This window comes from Mangifera indica, chromosome 7 (assembly GCF_011075055.1).
Source record: "Mangifera indica cultivar Alphonso chromosome 7, CATAS_Mindica_2.1, whole genome shotgun sequence".
NCBI classification, from domain to species: domain Eukaryota; kingdom Viridiplantae; phylum Streptophyta; class Magnoliopsida; order Sapindales; family Anacardiaceae; genus Mangifera; species Mangifera indica.
The window spans coordinates 900,205-918,478 of record NC_058143.1 but is presented as its reverse complement, the minus strand read 5'-3'; the positions used below and the strand labels follow the sequence as shown (position 1 = coordinate 918,478).

The 18,274-nt window shown below is 34.3% G+C and overlaps 5 protein-coding genes across 26 annotated transcripts in view; 3 read left to right on the top strand and 2 right to left on the bottom strand.

The window, feature by feature from the left end:
- LOC123220639 (putative 3,4-dihydroxy-2-butanone kinase) overlaps window positions 1-17,990 on the bottom strand; it is a 42,599-nt gene extending 24,609 nt beyond the window's left edge. Inside the window, exon 1 of the mRNA XM_044643190.1 lies at window positions 17,610-17,990. The gene's annotated coding sequence lies outside the window, so the exon portion shown is untranslated. The remainder of the gene's footprint in view (window positions 1-17,609) is intronic.
- The window catches only part of LOC123220617 (putative disease resistance RPP13-like protein 1), an 84,612-nt gene that overhangs the window by 32,481 nt on the left and 33,857 nt on the right, over window positions 1-18,274 (top strand). For 14 of the 22 annotated variants that reach the window (XM_044643092.1, XM_044643091.1, XM_044643102.1 and 11 more), the window contains exons 3-4: window positions 10,547-10,617; window positions 11,135-11,195. The gene's annotated coding sequence lies outside the window, so the exon portion shown is untranslated. Of the gene's footprint in view, window positions 1-10,546; window positions 10,618-11,134; window positions 11,196-11,285; window positions 11,437-11,542; window positions 11,716-11,855; window positions 11,924-12,223; window positions 12,931-13,277; window positions 13,393-13,498; window positions 13,635-13,748; window positions 13,824-13,911; window positions 14,154-14,452; window positions 14,567-14,665; window positions 15,037-18,274 lie in introns of those variants that run through there. The other 8 variants (XM_044643111.1, XM_044643108.1, XM_044643107.1 and 5 more) reach the window with 8 other exon arrangements.
- On the top strand, window positions 1,038-4,573 carry LOC123220812. Its single transcript, XM_044643393.1, has 5 exons — window positions 1,038-1,130; window positions 3,545-3,747; window positions 3,986-4,115; window positions 4,211-4,413; window positions 4,570-4,573. The coding sequence occupies exons 1-5, from the start codon at window positions 1,038-1,040 to the stop codon at window positions 4,571-4,573; spliced, it is 633 nt and encodes a 210-aa protein (XP_044499328.1).
- Window positions 5,796-9,129, top strand: LOC123220811 (putative disease resistance RPP13-like protein 1). The gene is made up of 3 exons (XM_044643391.1): window positions 5,796-7,191; window positions 7,297-7,361; window positions 7,705-9,129. Exons 1-3 carry the CDS (start codon window positions 5,796-5,798, stop codon window positions 9,127-9,129), a joined length of 2,886 nt encoding a protein of 961 aa, XP_044499326.1.
- LOC123220664 (protein ALTERED SEED GERMINATION 2-like) lies at window positions 15,962-16,962 on the bottom strand. Its single transcript, XM_044643232.1, has 2 exons — window positions 16,667-16,962; window positions 15,962-16,531 (listed from the first exon to the last, which is right to left on the bottom strand). Exons 1-2 carry the CDS (start codon window positions 16,898-16,900, stop codon window positions 16,475-16,477), a joined length of 291 nt encoding a protein of 96 aa, XP_044499167.1. The 5' UTR covers window positions 16,901-16,962; the 3' UTR covers window positions 15,962-16,474.

The window sequence follows — 18,274 nt, the reverse complement described above, 5'->3', positions numbered from 1 at the left end:
TTGAGTTTAATTTGAATATAAAATTGTTAACTTAAATTTGAGTTTTGCTTATTCAAAATAGTAAATAGTACTATAAAAAAAAGATGAATAACAACACTAAAAATAGGAAAAAATTACTAAATAAAAAAAAAATAATCATCAATGAGAGAAACTCATCCATCAACATTAATTTTGAGTCAAACTTGACTTTAATGAGTTAAAATTACTTCAAATTAAATTTAACGTATTCAATCTGAATAGAGAGTCAAAGTCAAACCGATTTGATCGAATCCATCCTTATTTGTGATGATATCTTGAGTAAATTATTATTTCTTAACTAAAATTTGGAAAACCAAAAATTTTTATCCTTTGAATTCTTAAACTATAAGCTTTCACACAAATTGTAACTTTGATAGAAAAACTAATGATAGAAGGGCATAAAAGTTATTTCAATTTTTTGATATTAATAAATAAAAAATGAAAAAAAAATATTTGGAGGTAGTAGGGCTGAATTGCACTCAGCCTTTTGCGATTGGCCTAAATCACATTCGAAAAAGCAAAATTTACCTAGATTTAACCTAATTGCACTTTGACTAGTGTGGTTTAATTAAGTTTAGCCAAATTGCCAACAACCATTTTAAGGGTCAGATTAAAAATGAAAAAAGTTAGGGTTAAAATGTGATTTACTTGTCCGACATCATAGAGCACCCTTCCGCCACAAAATTACATTTTGGGTTACAGATTAAGATTTCAAAGGGTGAAGATTAATTTCTCCAAGCGCTGGGTGGGACAAGGAATTTACGCTAATATCTTGAAATGATTTTGAAATGAATTATTTCCAAAAAGACCCCAACGTTATGATTTCTTTCGAACCCCACCTTGTTTGATTCCTCTGTCCTCTGCTACTTGACCCTTCGGCTCTGACAGCTGCAGAAGAAAGATTGTTATCAGTTCAGAAGTTCGAAACCCAATTACAGTTACAAAAAAACCATCAGAAACAGAATAAAAGAACAGACATTTCAAAAACACTGAAAACATTTTCGTTTTCTGAAACGAAAATGATGGCAAAATGCTCTTTTCAATCTATTGACACCCTTCCGTTAAAGAGCATCGATGGACTTCGCCACCTTGCAGAAACGCGCCGTTTCAAGGTAAACTCACTTCGCCAATTCGATTTCTAGGGGAAATTTCTAATCATTTTCCTTCCAAACGAATGGGATGTAATAGTTTATGCAAAATCTTTTCATAATTTTTTGTGTGAAATATTTGATAAAGTGGTTGCTTTAACTTTACAGTTATAATTTTTGAGAATTTTCTGATAAATCTCTAGAAGCAAGCTTTGATTTTTAACTGAAGAGTGTAGTTAGAATTGGGCCAAATTATAGAGGGTTTTGAATGCAATTTTTGAAAGTTGTTGAATTTAATTTATGATGTAGATACCATTGTTCTTCATTGGTGTGTGCGTACTTGTGTTGTTTGTGCAGGCGTGGTTCTTAGATCAATTTGGGGTCCTTCATGATGGAAAATAACCTTATGCTGGTGCAATTTCTACATGTATGTATTCGTATGTGAGTTTTAGCATTTGAGTGTTCTTGCTTTAGGCTGATATCGATATTCGGAAGAGTAATGCTACTCTCTCTCTCTCTCTCTATATATATATATATATGTAAAAGCGATTATCATGCAGTAGAGACATGTCAAAGTATATCAGCTTCATTGTTATGCTTCATCAGATCACATCACATCGCATTAGTTTTTATAAATTACTTTGAACCTATTGTTTGTATTTTTGCACTTTGGATAGTGAAGAGTAATGCTATGTGTAGACTTTTTGCACAAACTTGTTCGTTCTTGCAAATGAGCAATCATACAGTAGTGACGCATCGAAATTTTTCTAAGCTTTATTGTTACGTGCAAGCATGTTATTTCATATCAATTTGTAGGAGAGCTTTATATATAGCTACATTTTGCATGGATACTAATGATGGTCCGACAACTTAAATTCTTGGGTTGTGTATTGTTAGCTGGTGATAGTGATAGAGTTTGATTGTCTCTGGTTGTATGTTTGGTAATAAGCTTTGGATGTGTACGTGATAAGAAATGTCAACTTATTTTATATTTCAGTTCTTGGAATGTTTCACTTAAGATTTTTGGGTTGATATCTTGACTATATAAATGATGTGATAGTGTATTGTTTATTGTTTTGAATTTCTCTTTTTGGGTGATAGGAGAAAAGATAGCAACCACTGGTGTAGAAATGGAGATCATAAGTAACTCTTCACGGCATGTTTCAACCACGATGGAGAAGATGAAGAGTCTTGGATTTAATACTTCTCTCTTTGTAGGAGCTATCATTAGTAGAGAATTAACACATCAGTACTTGCAAAGGTTGGGTATTGCACCTTCTAAGATTAAAGATTAAGAAATCATTTATTCTCAATATGAATTAATATTTTGTATAGTTCAATTCTCATGCCGAATTCAATGTTTGCTCTTAGTTTATACGCCCCCCTATTCTTTCAACATGAATTTTGTTTTTGTGTTAATTCTTAATTGAGTGTGTTCAGTTCATTTCTCTTACCACACACCTTAAATCAGCTTTTCTGGTGGTTCAATTGACGCGTTATTTTTGAATGGGGAACTATAATCAATGATTCATCTATTCCATGATCGGTGCTTGTCAAAAGATCATTTTTATTCTCTCAACTTTTCACGTTGATAGCTTAGCCAAAAAAAAAAAAATTTTCACATTGATTTTACTCTCTTAACTTGTTCTTCTTATGAGTTTCTGATTATTATTTTTTTTCATTTCTCACTAAAATTTTATTTCAGGGTATTGTTTTTCAGTCATATTTCATCCTCTGGATGGCATGTGTGTTGTTGACTTTTTATACATTGTTTAAGGTTGTACAGTACATCTAATTTTTTTTTCATATATTATACTATAAATAGGAGAGATGATGCTTGGTTTGTAGCACTCGGAAGGTCTTGCATTCACATGACTTGGTGTGATCGTCGTGCTATATGCCTTGAGGCATGCTAAGTATTAAAGTTTTATAGCTATTTTTCTTCTAATTCTCTTGGTGCTTCAATTAATTCCAATGACATGTAACTACCTAGGATTCTCTCTTTCCTTGTTTGATCGATGTACGGTACTTGAAAATAAAGAAATCGAGGAGCATTAATTTAAGAAAGGTTCTGACTATAAATCCTTGTTTGAAGAATAAAACATTTTCAATTTGTTTAAATTGGCAATTATCAGAGGGTTGAAACTGTCACTCCCAAAGGCAACCAAAAAAAAAAAGTGACCTTTTGGGAAATAGGTAAAGTCGTGACTTGGTTGTTAAGAATGTGCCTCCAATTTTGAGTGTCTAAACATATTTAGGTGCTCTACTCATTTATCATAAATATAATTATTGTAGTATTGTAAGATGGTCTACCCTGTTTTATTTAGTTCATTCAAAATGAGCAAAATTTCTTTATTTGGGTTTTTGTGATTGTTTGTATAACCACTTAATAGTCAATTCAATATGCTCATACATATCTCAAGCATTTCTTGTTGTAGGGGCTTGGCCTTCAGGTTGTAGAGGATATAGAAGAAGCTGAGTTTATTTTGGACCATAGTACTAAAGCTTTGGGGCTCCCTTTAGGAGAGACACATCCTACTAGTCTTGATGATCTTGAAAAAATATTGGAGCTTTGTGCAGCTAAGAAAATTCTAATGATTGTAGCCAATCTAGATTATGTGACTGTTGAGGCAAGGGCTCTGCATGTTATGCCTGGTAAATTCTATTCTCTTTAGTACACCACGACATTGTGTAAGGAAAATAGCTTGCTCTGAGATGGCAGCTTTGACTGTGTTGTGACATTTTTATACCTGTTGCCGGTGATTTTGTTCACAATTTGGCCTGTTGTACAGAACCTGGAATTTCTCTATATATAAATTGCAGATTTTGGAATTTTGTTATCCTACCAATTGAGATGTAAATTTTGTTGATCCTTCTAGGTACGTTGGCATCCAAAAGCTTGGAGGTGCAGTGAGATGGATGGGCAAGCCTGATAAGGTCACTGGATCTCTTAGTCTTGATCTAATTAGTAAAATTGTTCAGTTATTTATGTTTTTTATGCGTATGATTGTACGTGTGCAGTTGACTTTGCTTTATCACCTTTGTAATAATTCATCAGATAATATATAAATCAGCGATGAACATAGTCGGTGTTGATGCTAAAGACTATTGCTGTGGGCGATTCCCTTCACCATGATATTAAGGGAGCCAATGCAGTTGGAATCCAATCAGTATTTACCACTGGAGGTATCCATGCAAATGAACTTGGACGAAGCAGTTTTGGAGAAGTTTCAGATTTGTCTCCTGTCCAAACTCTTTCATCGAAATATGATGCACATCCATCATATGTGTTACCAGCATTCATATGGTAAGATCAAATCAAGGTAAGTACTGGGTAAAATAATCTCAAGCCCTTAACAAATCAATTGAATAGTCTCAAGTCCTAAGTAATTTCTTTAAAGAATGTTCTCAAAGTTGCTTTTGTTGGGCCTAAAACATTTCGTACTTTTTCTTTGTTTTGCAGGTAGTGTAGCCACTTAGTTGGAAAGTGAAATTCATTAAGACTGATGTCATAGAGATTTGTAGAAAATATAAAGACGATCAACACCACAAGCCACTAGATCATTGCTTCTTCTTCATGTTGCCATGGTGCCATGGACTAATTGTGATGACGAGGAATATTTGCACTGGTGGGGAAAAATTGCAGGCTTCTCTGTTTATAATGTTGTTTGACTCATGAATGGTGTTTGGAAATTATGAGGACTTGTTTAATAGTTGAAGAAAAAGACTGCAGAAGAAAATTTCATATTTTGGAACTTGTGTGTACATAAAGTGGGAGAGAGATAAGGGTGTACAACAGTTTTGCGTTTGGGTTAGGGTTTAATGCGACTGCATTAGACTTTGTATTATTATTTCCATTTTTGTCATTTGACTCATCTCCCGTGGATGTAGGCACAAATTTTCCGAACCGCGTACATTAGGTGTTCTTGTGTGTGTGATTGTCTTATGGCTTTCTTTCACTAATCTTATATACTTCTTTTAACCAATAAAACCTCAGGCTAATTAGGCAGAAAAAGGTTTGATAATAAACATGTTATAGCATTGCCTGTTTGTTATTGAGCCACCACCATTTCAATGATGCTGAAGCTTTGGGTAGTGACAAGCCTCAATTGCAAACATTCATTAACCTCTAATAAGTTAACCCTTTTTTTAAAATTGGAAACAAGCCTATATAGCACAGCCAGAAATGGCCTAATTGAGAAAGGGAAAATTCTCAGTGAAATCTTATAAACAGAGAGCGAGCAGAGAATCTCCTTTGCTTTGTACAATTTAAAAGCAGAGGAGTGGTATATAAGAAGACTGTCCTTTCCATTTATAATATATACAGAGTGAATTATGAAGAATGATCAAGGATGAAGAAACCAAAATGGCTGAGGAAAGACACAAAGAATGATTCTCTATTCATTTTTATTTTATACAAGGCATGGCCTGTAGACGACAGGAGGAGGCAAGTAAAAGTAGAGTTGGCATCACAATCAAACAACCCAAAGTTGATGATCATGAAAGATTCCTTTCCTTCTCTATCTCAAGAATAAGTAAGGTATTTATCTAAGAATGACTTGTGACTCAAACATTCTTTTATTTTGAGCACTCTCCTTATAAACAAAATTAACAAGTTTCTCTTTCTTTCTCACATTCTTCTCTTCTTGTTACAATCTTAAATCTTTCCTTATTTCCAACAATCGAAACATGGAAGTCGTTCTTGAGCCTGTCGTCTCCGAACTCGTTAAGGGGTTGTTTAAGATATTGGGGTCCAATGAAGTGCGGGACTTTGCCCGGCAACTTGTTGGAGGGGTAGATTCAGAGATCAAAGAGCTGGAGAACAAGTTAAAGATGGTTGAAAACCTTCTTCGCAATGCAGAAAACTGGCAGCTGATGGATAAACGAGTCAAAGAGTGGCTTGACAATCTTCAACATTGGGCTTATGATGCAGAGGACTTACTGGATGAGTTTGCCTACGAAGCTTTGCGACACAAACGCAAGGCAGAACACCAGGCTAGCTCCAGCAGACGATTTATCTGTCTCCCTGCTTCTTTCTCTAGTCCTTCGTTCGCTGTCCAGATGGGGTCCAAGATCAAAAAAATCAATAGTCGGTTGGAAGAACTTCGCCAACAAAGATCAGCTGAACATGAATTTCAAAAGCTTTCGGAACTGCCAGCAACTAACGTCGCTGCACCGCCAAAACCAGAGGAAACTTCTAGCGTCCCACTCGGACAAGTTTATGGCAGAAACGAAGATGAAGTCGAATTACTGAAAATGGTGAAAAGTGGTGCCAACTTTCAACTAATAGCAGTTGTCGGCGTGGGAGGGATCGGCAAAACAACAATTGCTCGAGAAGTGTACAATCACAAGGAGTTGGAAGATATCAAGTTTGAGAAAAAAGCTTGGGTGTGTGTTTCAACCACCTTTGACGTTCTCACAATCTCAAAGAAACTTCTTCAGCAATTCTCATCCTCCGTTCCAGATAATTTAAATGATGTCCAAGTTCAGCTGAAAGAGGCAGTAAGTGGAAAAAAATTCTTGATAGCATTAGACGATATATGGAAGGTGGAGTATATCGAATGGGAAAAGCTTAAGTCTCCTTTTGCAGCTGGTGCTCTTGGAAGCACGATGATCGTGACAACACGCCATACAGATGTTGCACAAACAATAAGATGCTCTCATACTTATCAATTGAAGCTCTTATCCGACGAAGCTTGTAAATCCTTGTTTCAGGAGCATGCGTTTGGGACTGGTGCAGTTGCTAATGCTGATCAAATTTCCATTTCAATTTATGAAAGAGTTGTTAAAAGGTGCAAAGGCCTACCACTGGCAGCAAAGACCCTTGGTTGTCTTCTACACTCTAAGCCGAGCAATGCTTGGGAAGAAATATTAGAAAGCAAAATATGGAGTGCATTTGATGAAAGTGATCACATTCTCCCAGCATTAAAGCTAAGCTATCATTATCTTCCTTCAAATCTAAAAAGATGTTTCGGCTATTGTGCAATATTTCCTCAGGATTACGAATTTGAGGAGAAGGAACTTGCACTTTTATGGATTGCGGAAGGTATTGTTCAACCATCAAATAAGCAACTGGATGAGGCAGGTGAGTGTTTTCATAAATTATGTTCAAGGTCGCTTTTCCAACAATTGAGTAGTAATAGTTCTAAATATGTTATGCATGATCTTATTCATGATCTTGCTCAATCAGTTTTTAAAGGAATCAATTTTAGATATGAGAAAAATATTGTTGAACTATCAGAAAATTTGGAAAAGGTTCGTCATGTCAGTTATGATTTTGATTTTTTTTCTTGGAAAGCAAAAATTTAAAGCCTTGGAAAAAGCAAAAAGTCTAAGAACATTTTTGAACGTGGGACATAAATATGGAGGTTATATTAGTGCTACAATTATTTTTGATTTGATGCCGAAGTTAAAAATGTTGAAAGTACTATCTTTTAAAGGATACAACATCATCTATTTACTTGATTCAATTGGAGATATGATGCATCTAAGGTATCTCAATTTATCTAATACTTGGATAAGAAGTTTGCCTGAGTCAATAAGTCAATTATTTAACTTACAAACTTTGCTATTGAAAGATTGTTTTGATCTTATGAAGTTACCTTCCAACATGAGATATTTGACCAATCTATGTCATCTTGATATAAGCGGCCGAAATTCATTAAGAGAGATGCCATATGAAATGAAAGAGTTGAAAAATCTTCAAATATTGTCAAATTTTGTTGTGGGCAAGGACACGGGTTCTAATTTGGAAGATTTGAAGAGCTTAAGTTTTCTTCAAGGAGAGCTTCACATTTCAAAATTAAAGAATGTGATAGATCCAAATCAAATACAAGGGCAAATACTAAGTAGTAAGAACAACCTAAAAGTGTTGTTACTAGAATGGGGATATGAAGAAAACTCAATGAAAGCAAATGTAGAAATGAACCTACTTGACAAGCTAAAACCTCCTAGCAATTTAAAAGAACTCACAATCAGAGGCTATGGTGGTGAAAGTTTTCCATCTTGGTTAGGAGATTGGTCATGGCTCTCTAATTTGGTGGTTCTTAAATTAGAAGAATGCAAGAGGTGCACGTCTTTGCTTTCACTTAAAATGTTGATCTCACTTGAAGACTTAACCATTAAAAAGGTGGCACGTCTAAAAAGAATAGATTTTCGAACACCTTTCAAGTCATTAGAAATTCTTCATTTTGAGGATTTGGAAGAGTGGGAGCATTGGGAATGCTGGAGAGGAAATGAAATTTTCCCTAAGTTGCATTTGCTTTCTATTAAAAAATGTCCCCAACTTACTAGAAAAGTACCTGATCATCTTTCTTTATTGAAAAGATTTGTCATTAAGGATTGTCCAAAGTTGGTGGTCTCATTCTCAAATTATCCAATACATTGCAAATTAGAAATCTATTATTGTGAAGGAATGGTATGTAATGATGGTTCGATTGATTTTAAGTTGTTGAGTTCTAAATATCTTGCAAATATTCCGATGGTTGAAGATAAATTAAAGAAAGGTTCTCAAAGAGTAGATCGTTTGACGATTAATGATAATGAGGAGATTATGGAATCATGGCGAAGTTTGGAAAACATCAATTTTCTTTCTAATATAAATTCTCTTGTGATTAGTAGGTGTCATAATCTAAGATCTATTGAAAGGGGCATGCTACCTTCATCTCTAAAAGAATTTGAGATTAATTTCTGTGAGAGTCTAACATTTGTTGGTAGCGATGTCTTACCTTTATCTCTAAAAAAGCTTAGGATTGAATATTGTGGAGAATTCAAAATTTTGAAGGATTTAAGTGTTGCTCTTCTCCAAGACTTGAGGATTGTTTCGTGTAAATCTCTCAAGTGCATATCATTAGATGGTCTGTTGCCTGAAACACTCAACCAACTAGAAGTTTTGAATTGCAGTGCATTGGAAACATTATCATCTCGTAGAAATGAGTACCTCCCTAAGGCACTTACATCCATCTTTATTATTGTTTGTGAAGAGCTAAAGTCAATTGTTGAGTCCTTTGATAATAGCACGTGACTTCGAGAAATACGTTTAATTGATTGTAAAAAAACTTGAATCCTTACCTTCAGGTCTACACCATCTTCCTTGCCTTGAGTCTATTGAAATAAGAAAATGTCCAAAATTGTCGGTGAGAGAAGGTGTTCCCACCAGCCTTAGACAACTCTTAATTAATGAATGTGAAGATGACACGGAAATGGGAATGAGAATGCTCACCTCTCCAAAAAAGTTGCACATTGGAGGACTCCCACAGCTTAAATCCATCTCAGACCTCACCAACCTTACCACTCTTGAAGTGTTGGATATCATTTCACTCCCACTGCTTGAATCCATCTCAGACCTGAACAACCTCAACTCTCTAAAAGAGTTACAAATCTCATCCCTCCCACAGCTTAAATCCATCTCAGACTTCACCAACCTCACCTCTCTAAAATGGTTGCGAATCCACAATCTCCCACAGCTTGAACTAATTTCAAATCTCAGCGGCCTCACCTCTCTTACAAAGTTGTACATTGAGGAATGCCAAAAGCTCAAATCAATTCCAAGTCTCAGCGGCCTCACCTCTCTTGAAAGTTTGGAAATCCGTGATCTCCCACAGCTTGAATCAATTCCAAGTCTCAGCGGCCTCACCTCTCTTCAAGAGTTGACGATCGCTAATCTCCCACAGCTTGAATCAATCCAAGATCTGAGCAACCTCACCTCTCTTACACATTTCATAATTTCCAAATGCCCAAAGATCAAATTAATTTCAAGTCTGAGCAACCTCACCTCTCTTACAGATCTCATAATTTCCAATTGCCCAAGGATCAAATTAATTCCAAGTCTGAGCAGCCACACCTCTTATGAAAAATTGAGGATTGTGGATTGCCCAAACCTCAAATCCATTCCCGATCTTGGCAACTTTAAATATTTATCAATTGTGGATTGCCCAAAGCTCAATTCCCTGCAAACCCTGCCATCCTCACTTCAGTCTTTAGAAATTATACAGTGCCCACTGCTTAAAAGACGATGGAAAAGTGTTACGGGAAAATATTCCTCAAAGATTGCTCAAATTCCTAAAGTTGTAATAGATGGCAAATTCATCTACAATTCATCTACAAGTTGATGACACGAGCTTCTTTCTCTAATTTTCCTAATGGCACAGATACAGGTGATGATCAACAAGAATCTCTCAATTATAGTTTGTCCAGGTAATTTATTTAACTTTAATCAACTTAACATAATACCTTGTATCTCTAATTCTAATCCAACATTTCTAATTTCAAAAATTTATTGGTAACTCAAGAAACTTTTAGCTTAGGAAAATTCCAGTTTTTGGAATTTTAAATAAAGTAAATTCTTCATGTTCTTGTTTCCTGAGAGGATCTTTCAACAATAGATTTTTATAGCTTATTTAAGGAATCATTGTTTACTTAATGTAAACAACACGATGCAGGACTGCTATGCTTAGATTCAATGTTGTAGAAATCATTGGAAAGGCTTAAAATTTTCATTCTCTAACTTCATGTAAGCATATTAAACATTGTAAAATTACACATTTTCTACCTTACTCTTGGATTTATATATGAAATCCGCCAATTGATGAGAGCAAAACCAAGTAATGGACTTCTATATATCTTGCTGAGGCAGAACAACCAGTTAATTTTTACCTTATGCAAGTATGTTATAAATTCTTTCTGAATTTCTGTTTCCTCTTATGCAGACACTTATTCTTTCAATTTCTGTGAGGGTCATTGAATACAAGATTAGATGATATTATTGCTAAATTTGTATGAGTTAGGAGATTTGATGCAAATTTGATAATTGAATAATAGAGGCAAAAATGTGTAGAGGTTAGTGTTGAGCTATTTTCATTCTTAAATTGAATAAGAGATTTATAAATTGATCTTGTTTGGTTTTAGGCTTGTCAAAACTTCTAACATTTGAACCATTCTACAATTTTTATTTCTATTTTTTGTTGTTTAGAAAATAATTCATGCGCCTTAAATTTAAACTTCGCTAACTTTTTTTTTACTTTTGTCAGATATTTGACTATAACAAAATTCTGAGCTATCAACAATATTCTCATATTGAAGTTTACTAAGGTACTTATTGTTTCATGTCAATCTCATTTCTGGTTGAATTTAAATTTTAATACGTATAATTTAATTCAGTATTTTATCATTTTTTTCCAGCAAGAAGCAAGTTAAAAATATTTCTCTATTTTCAGAAGTAGAGGATGGCATTTTGATCTTATAAATTGAAAGTGGTTCCTCTGTTTCAAAACTTCTCTACTTTGTCATCTCATAGATTGTCTCAACTTTTGTGGTTCCAAGGTAATCAAAAGTAGGCAATCTCTGCAATTTTTTGATAAAAACATAAGCTAAAGATCCTTGCTACTTTCTTTTCCAAATCTAGGTATACTATTTTTCTCTGATTCATTTTTCTTCAGGTGCCACTGTCTCCAACTTAGACAAGCAACCGTTAGAACCTAATTCTGGCATGTCTAAGTTTTCCGGATCTAAACTTACTGCGTGTCTGCTTGCTGAAATTCGAATACTGAGATTGTATCTTCTAGCTGTTGCAACGGTTAATCAAGCAGCATTTTTCCTGCTTATGTGTATGGTATTTGTATTGTTATCTCATTGTTTTTGTTTACGGCAAAGACATATTGTGAAATGCATCATTATTAATCTATGGTTTACATTTTATAGCTTATTTAAGGAATCATTATTTACTTTCTCTTTGCAAACAACACTATGCAGGATCCCACACTTAAATTAACATTGCAGAGATCGTTGTAGGGCTTAAAGTTTTCCTCCTCCAACTTCATGTAAGCATATTTAAACTTTCAACAAGATCAAAAGTTATTTCCGCTTCACACATCTAATTGCATATTATATACCCTTCTCTTGCATTTGCATAGAGTCCACCAAATGATGAGAAAAACGAAGTAATGGACCTCTATATATCTGACTAAAGCAGTACAATCAATCAACGCTCATATAACAAAACACATGAGATATTGTTTCTTGATCCTTTTACATAGTCTTATTCTTACATGTTCCCACCATCATTACACTTTTATTTTAGGAAAGCATGTCTCCTTAATTTGAAAGTTTTAATATTCAAGGTGAATACTGAATGAATTTCGAGATGAAATCAACACAACTTCAAGAGAGTTCCATGTCACCTTTGATAAAAGACTTGAATAAGAAGTTCAGCTTATGACATTTTTCCAGTAGCTTGTGATCAATCAGTTTCTATGATGGTAAGGCATTTCGAACGTTGATAACATATTCTTGTACATTTTTTAGATATTTGAAATAATGAAAAATTCATGTCTTTTCTGTAGAAACTGTGAGAGTAAAAATTTCTAGAATCACATCTTACAAACTTTGAAGATTTGGAGGTGTTCTGTATATATAATTCACCATAAAAGGATTGCTAAATCTAATAAGTTCCAGTCCTTACTAGATCAACTAAACGGTCTCACATCTCTTAAGTAAGTTCATAATAGGATTGCTCTCAAAGGCACGCAATATTTATACTTGTTCATTGTTACTCGACAACTTGTTAAGCAAGATGATGTTGCTTAATTTCCTCTACAATTCTGGTCCAGCTACAATCAGTTTGCAGTTTCTTTTTCTCGCTGTGCAATATTATTTTTTGCCTTTCAGTTTGGATGGTCTCTTTTGCTGTTTTGTGTTTGAAGTTGACTGCTTGGGCCGAGGTGTCTTTCTATTTTCATAAATTTATTGGTAACCGAAGAAACTTTTTCAGCTTAGGAATATTCCAATATTTGGGATTCTAAATAAAGTAAATTCTTCATTTCTTGTTTCATTTTTCAATTCCTGAGATGATCTTTCGACAACCGATTAGATAATCTTATGATTTGTTTTTTTGTGAGTTTTGAATTCAGGGGAGAAACATTTAGAGGTAGGAGTTGAAATATTTTCCATCTAACCTATTTGAAGCTTATCTTGTGCAATTTAGGTTTACTTACTCAATATAGACAACACAATGCAGGACCCCTATATGTGTGTATTCAGTGTTGCAAGAATCATTGGTAAGGCTTAAAATTTTCCTTCCCTAACTTCATGTAAGCATATTCAACACTGTATCCTTTATTGCGCTTTTATTCTGGAAAAACATGTCTCCTTTATTTGAATGTTTTAATATTCAAGGTGAATCTTGAAAGAATTTCGAGATGAATTCCACACAACTACAGGAGAGTTACGTGTCACTTTGAATGAAAGGCTCAAATAAGATGTTCAGCTTATGACATTTCTGTAATAACTTGTGAGTAATCAGTTTCTATGGTGGTAAGACATTTCTAACTTTGATAACAAATTCTTGTACATTTATAGGTCTTTGAAATGATGACAAGTTTACGTATTTTCTGCAGAAATTGCAGGAGTGAAAATTTCTAGAATCACATCTCACATACTTTGGAGATCAAAAGGTGTTCTACTTATATAGTTTAGAAGATTTGATAAGTTCTAGTCCTTACTAGTTTAACTAAACAATCCCATATCTCTTAAGTAAGTTACTAAAAAGATTGCTCTCAAAGTCATGTTATTTTCTATTGGTTAGCCTATTTGCAACACAAATATTGATATTTGTCTCTTGTTCCTTGACAACTTATTGAAATAAAGAAAAGGGAAGACAGGGCAAAAAATCTCCTGAAGCAAATTGATGAGATTAAACACATTACATCGCTTCAAATATTTGTAAGCCACAATTGTACTCTTGTATCATTTGTCTCATGTATTTCTACAGTTGTGTCAATTTCGTGTTTCATTTTTCTTAGTTTTGTAGGTGATATGGTTACAGGGTTTGAAAGTTAAGCACACAAACAACAACACAGCTGCAAAAAAGGGGGAAAATATAAAGAGTTTTGAAGAATAAACCACTAGATCATTGCTTTACAAACTTGGGGCTCATCGTGTCCCTATGACATTGTAAACTTAATGTGATGATAAGAGGAATGTGATGCTGGTAGGGCAACAATGTAGGTAAAGGAAATATACTGAAGCAACATGACATCGGTTTCAATCGTGGTAAGACATTTCCAAATGGCTAAACATTCTTGTAAATTTTAATATTTTTGTGATGATGACAAAACTTATATCTTTTCAATAGGATCGAAGAAAGCCAAAAAAAAGAAAAAAGAAAACACTCTAAAATCTCATCTCTTGAACTTGTGGAGATCAAAAAGTGTTATCCACTTGTACATTATAATAATCCCAAATCTTTACTAGATAATTTCTTAATACAAAGGTTCTCAAAGTCGTGTTTTTTATGGTTGTTTGTCTAATTTCAACTCAAATATTGATATTTGTCCTTTGTTAATTAATAGTTTGGAGAAAGAAATAAAAGGGAAGTCAAAGTAGCTTCAACAGGATACATGGCAAGAATTTTTCTAGGTAAACTGGATAAGATTAAAAGACTTGATTCGCCCATTATTTTAATTGTAAGTTGTAACTCTATCTGTTGTATCAATTTTTTTACTTTTTCTTTTAGCTCTGTCATTTTCATATTTTATTTCCTTCTTTTGCTGATGATGATCTAGGCACACAATTGGAAAAATTAAGTTCACTAACATCAAACAGCTATTGACTTGGAGAAAATCTAAAAACTGTTAAGGCCACAAAATGCAGTTGCAGGGTGCTACAGACCTGGAGTTTTGCCTTGCAGCTGCTGTTCACTGCTGCTGGATTAGTGGTATCAGGATGTCTGCTGGAGATTTTAATGTGTTTGGGGATGAAATACATGCTGAAGATGTGGTGCTGGGTTGGCTCTTCCTCGCTGCTGCACTCCTGTTACCGGACTAATACTGGAACAAGAAATCTGGAATTTATGTTCCACTGTGTGGTGAATGTGAGACAAATTTTTTTGTTCCTGATTGCATAGTGAATTGAAGACAAAATTTTTTGTCCTTAATTATGTAGTAAATTGAGAACAAATTTTTTTCCTTGATTGTGTTGCGAATTGAAGATAAAAAAATCAGTTTCTATTTCTATGGTAAATTTGCGAAAAAAATTTTTATATTAAATGAAAATTAATAATTATATTAGTTCTTGAAGTCCAACAATTCATATGAAACATCTTTTCAACAAAGTGAAAAGACAACAAAAAATAGCAAATCCTGTGTACACTCTATTGACAGCCAATCCATGCTCCAATTGCAAGTTAGGGACTGCTTTGCCAGCTACAATCATCAGTACCATAGAGTGGCACCTATGCTGCATTTACAAAATTTAACCAAAATCAGAAATATATTGGTTTGTAATTTCTCTTCAAAATGCATGACTAGTTTGAGATTTTTCTGTTTCTTTTAACTTCATGCAACCCCATCAGGAAGAAGCTTTTTCATTAAATTTAGCTTAGTAAGCACATGTTGCAGAGAAAATATGTCAAAAGTACGAGTAATTTTTCTCAAGCCTTCCCAGGAACTTTGTTCAGTGGAGAAATAATTTTTTAAGTTTTTCATTCTCTTTAAATGATCAAAGCTAAATGTATCCTGTAAAATAAGATATCTCCCAGGTATTGAGCATACCCTTGACAATATCCACTTAAGCACGAGAGACAACTACATCTACAAGTTGAAGGTCCCCAACAGCGGCACCAGGTTCACAATGCTGAAAAGAAACTTATCTTAGTTCAATTTAATTTTGTCAACAAGGAAGCAAATTTTTACATGTCTAGGAACTAACTGTAAGCAGTGGCCCTGTAAAAGATCCACAAGAATACTTGACCACTTTAATGTGCACGGCATCAGAAGCAATCAACTCAAGATAAAACCTGACAAATTCTGAAATATTGAATGAAATTCAATTTATTCCCCACATATTATTTACACCAAACACATTTTAATGAACTTTATATTCACCACTAATTACTTCATGCATAAGATGTCGTTTTGAAAATAACTCACAATCTGAAGACCAAGTTCCATTTTTCCAGAACCCAGACAACTTGATGAAACCTGCCCAGGCAGTGTACAAACAGATAAGGCAACACCCATCGTCCCGACCATTTCAGATGCACGTTTTGCTTCTGCAGCAACAGAGTAACTTAAGAAAGGGAAAGGCCAGCAGCAGCAGCTAGCTCCAGCAACCTGACTTTCCAACTCCACATGCATAATCAGAACTAAATTTAGTGTAAGAACAGTTCAGACATATATGAAAGGATAAAGACATAAAAAATTAAATCAACCAATACAAAGATAAATTTTCACTGGAATAAGTAATAGCAGAAAAGGCCTAAAGCGTGAGCATGTAAGTGCATATGCAAGAAAGGCCCCTACATGCATATATGTAAGGAGGAAAAGGAAGAAACAGAGAACCTTGTGAACAAGAATAGGGCCTGCCAAACCTCTTCATCCAGCTATGCCTTGAGGTGGAGGCAATGCACAATCATCTCCAACAATAACAATCAGCAAATGTTTAAAGAACATATCATTACTTTTATTTGCCATGTTAAAAGAAGTAGCTAATGACTTGTTAGAAACAAATTTCAATCAAAATAAAGAGATTACAAGCATTTATCTTAACAACAGTTTTTAAAGAACCTTAAGCAATAAGGCAGCAAGTATGCAAAGAGGCTCATGCCTCATCATGGATCCAATTTCACTACCATGCCCTTCCAAAACTTCATTGCACACCTCAACTCCATGGAAAGGATTTGCCCCTTCATCTAAGTAATTTCCAGCAATTTCAATTAACATCCTGCACTTTTCAAGCTGTAAAAGCCATGTTAGACTAGCATATGCATAGACACAATAACATCCATGATTTATTCCCATTAGTTATCAAATTATTCAAATCTAACAAACAAGGATCTCAAAGAAATAATAGGGCAAGCATACAAGTATACCCTGGCAGCAAGACCATTGCATGCAACATCAGAAACTGGTGGATGCAGTTCAACCCCGTCAAGTACATGCATGAAACTCACCATTTTTTAAGCATTTCCTACAGTATATCGCCATGAGCTGTGATGCTATATAGAAAAAGACTATCATTTGATGAAGCTTTCACCAAACCAAGAAATCGCCTAAGCATGTAGCAATAAAAAAAATTCACACTCAAAAAAGTTCATTGATGGTAATCTATGCATCAAGCTTATGTCAAATTGGAAGACAGGCGTGCATTCTCAACCTACAAGATAACAACAGAGAGTCCTTTCTCATCCGACCACCCTAAATCGCATTTATGTTGATACTAAGACGTGCACATTTTTTTAAACTTCACCAAGAGAATCATAGATTTGCTTCCAAATTGATATTTTGTATTAAAACGTAATGCATTAAAGTATATTTCCAATTCAAAATAGCCAACGAAAACAAAATAGCCAGCAAGTCTTATTAACCAACCAAAAAGAGTATACCACATTAACAAAAGTGCAAAACTGGTTTCCAAATTGATATGTTGTATTAAAACGTAATGCATAGAAGTAGTTTTTCCATTCAAATTGGCAGATTATACACAACATGACGGATAGAACTATTTTACCTAAATAACAGGAAGAAAAGTATTCATTTTTAGATAAATAGCCAAAAACTTCAAAACTGTATGATATTCCGCAACAAATGGTGAAGCCAGTAGCGGTGGAGACACGGTTTTATTAGGCCCTTCGTCTGACTGTAGTTAGGGTTTCTCTTGAAGCGTAAACGGTCACGGATGGAATGAAAGCTGAGGAGTCTTGTAATGGTGTTGTTAATTGCGCCAATTCCATTGTCCGAATCGGGAGGGATGGAGGTTCGGCCCGTGGCCCTCGGCGTGTAATAAAGATAAGTAGAATAGGATTAGAAATTTTCTCGAGAAATTGAAGGAAAATTATGAAAAGAAAAAAAAAGAAAAGATTGATGAGAGATATGTTTGATTAATGTATAGAATAGCAGTGAAATCTTAAGTTGGTGAGCTGCATGTCGGCGCCAATTTGGGAGGATTTCTTTTAATTATTTTAGAAATTTATATTAATTAATTATATATAAGAACTTTCTTGGGATGTGATGCGCAAAATGGGAATTAAAATTAAAATTCAGGAATTATTATTTTAGAACAAAAATAAAATTCGGAGATTGAAGATAAAAGGATCTAATTTCAGAAATTAAAATTCAGTCTCCTAAAATTATTATTTTAGGACAAAAATAAAAATCATTTTTAAAATTATCAAA

Bases quoted from the DNA above. Each gene is read 5' to 3' on its own strand.
- LOC123220812 (XM_044643393.1), top strand. From the start codon at position 1,038: ATGATGGCAAAATGCTCTTTTCAATCTATTGACACCCTTCCGTTAAAG. The intron at 1,131-3,544 runs GTAAACTCACTT...TTCTTGTTGTAG, and splicing joins CAGAAACGCGCCGTTTCAAG to GGGCTTGGCCTTCAGGTTGT. The intron at 3,748-3,985 runs GCATGTTATGCC...TGATCCTTCTAG, and splicing joins ACTGTTGAGGCAAGGGCTCT to GTACGTTGGCATCCAAAAGC.
- LOC123220664 (XM_044643232.1), bottom strand. From the start codon at position 16,900: ATGGGAATAAATCATGGATGTTATTGTGTCTATGCATATGCTAGTCTA. The intron at 16,532-16,666 runs GTTCTTTAAAAA...AAACATTTGCTG, and splicing joins TTGCTGCCTTATTGCTTAAG to ATTGTTATTGTTGGAGATGA.
- LOC123220811 (XM_044643391.1), top strand. From the start codon at position 5,796: ATGGAAGTCGTTCTTGAGCCTGTCGTCTCCGAACTCGTTAAGGGGTTG. The intron at 7,192-7,296 runs GTGAGTGTTTTC...TTGCTCAATCAG, and splicing joins TAAGCAACTGGATGAGGCAG to TTTTTAAAGGAATCAATTTT. The intron at 7,362-7,704 runs GTTCGTCATGTC...GATCTTATGAAG, and splicing joins TATCAGAAAATTTGGAAAAG to TTACCTTCCAACATGAGATA.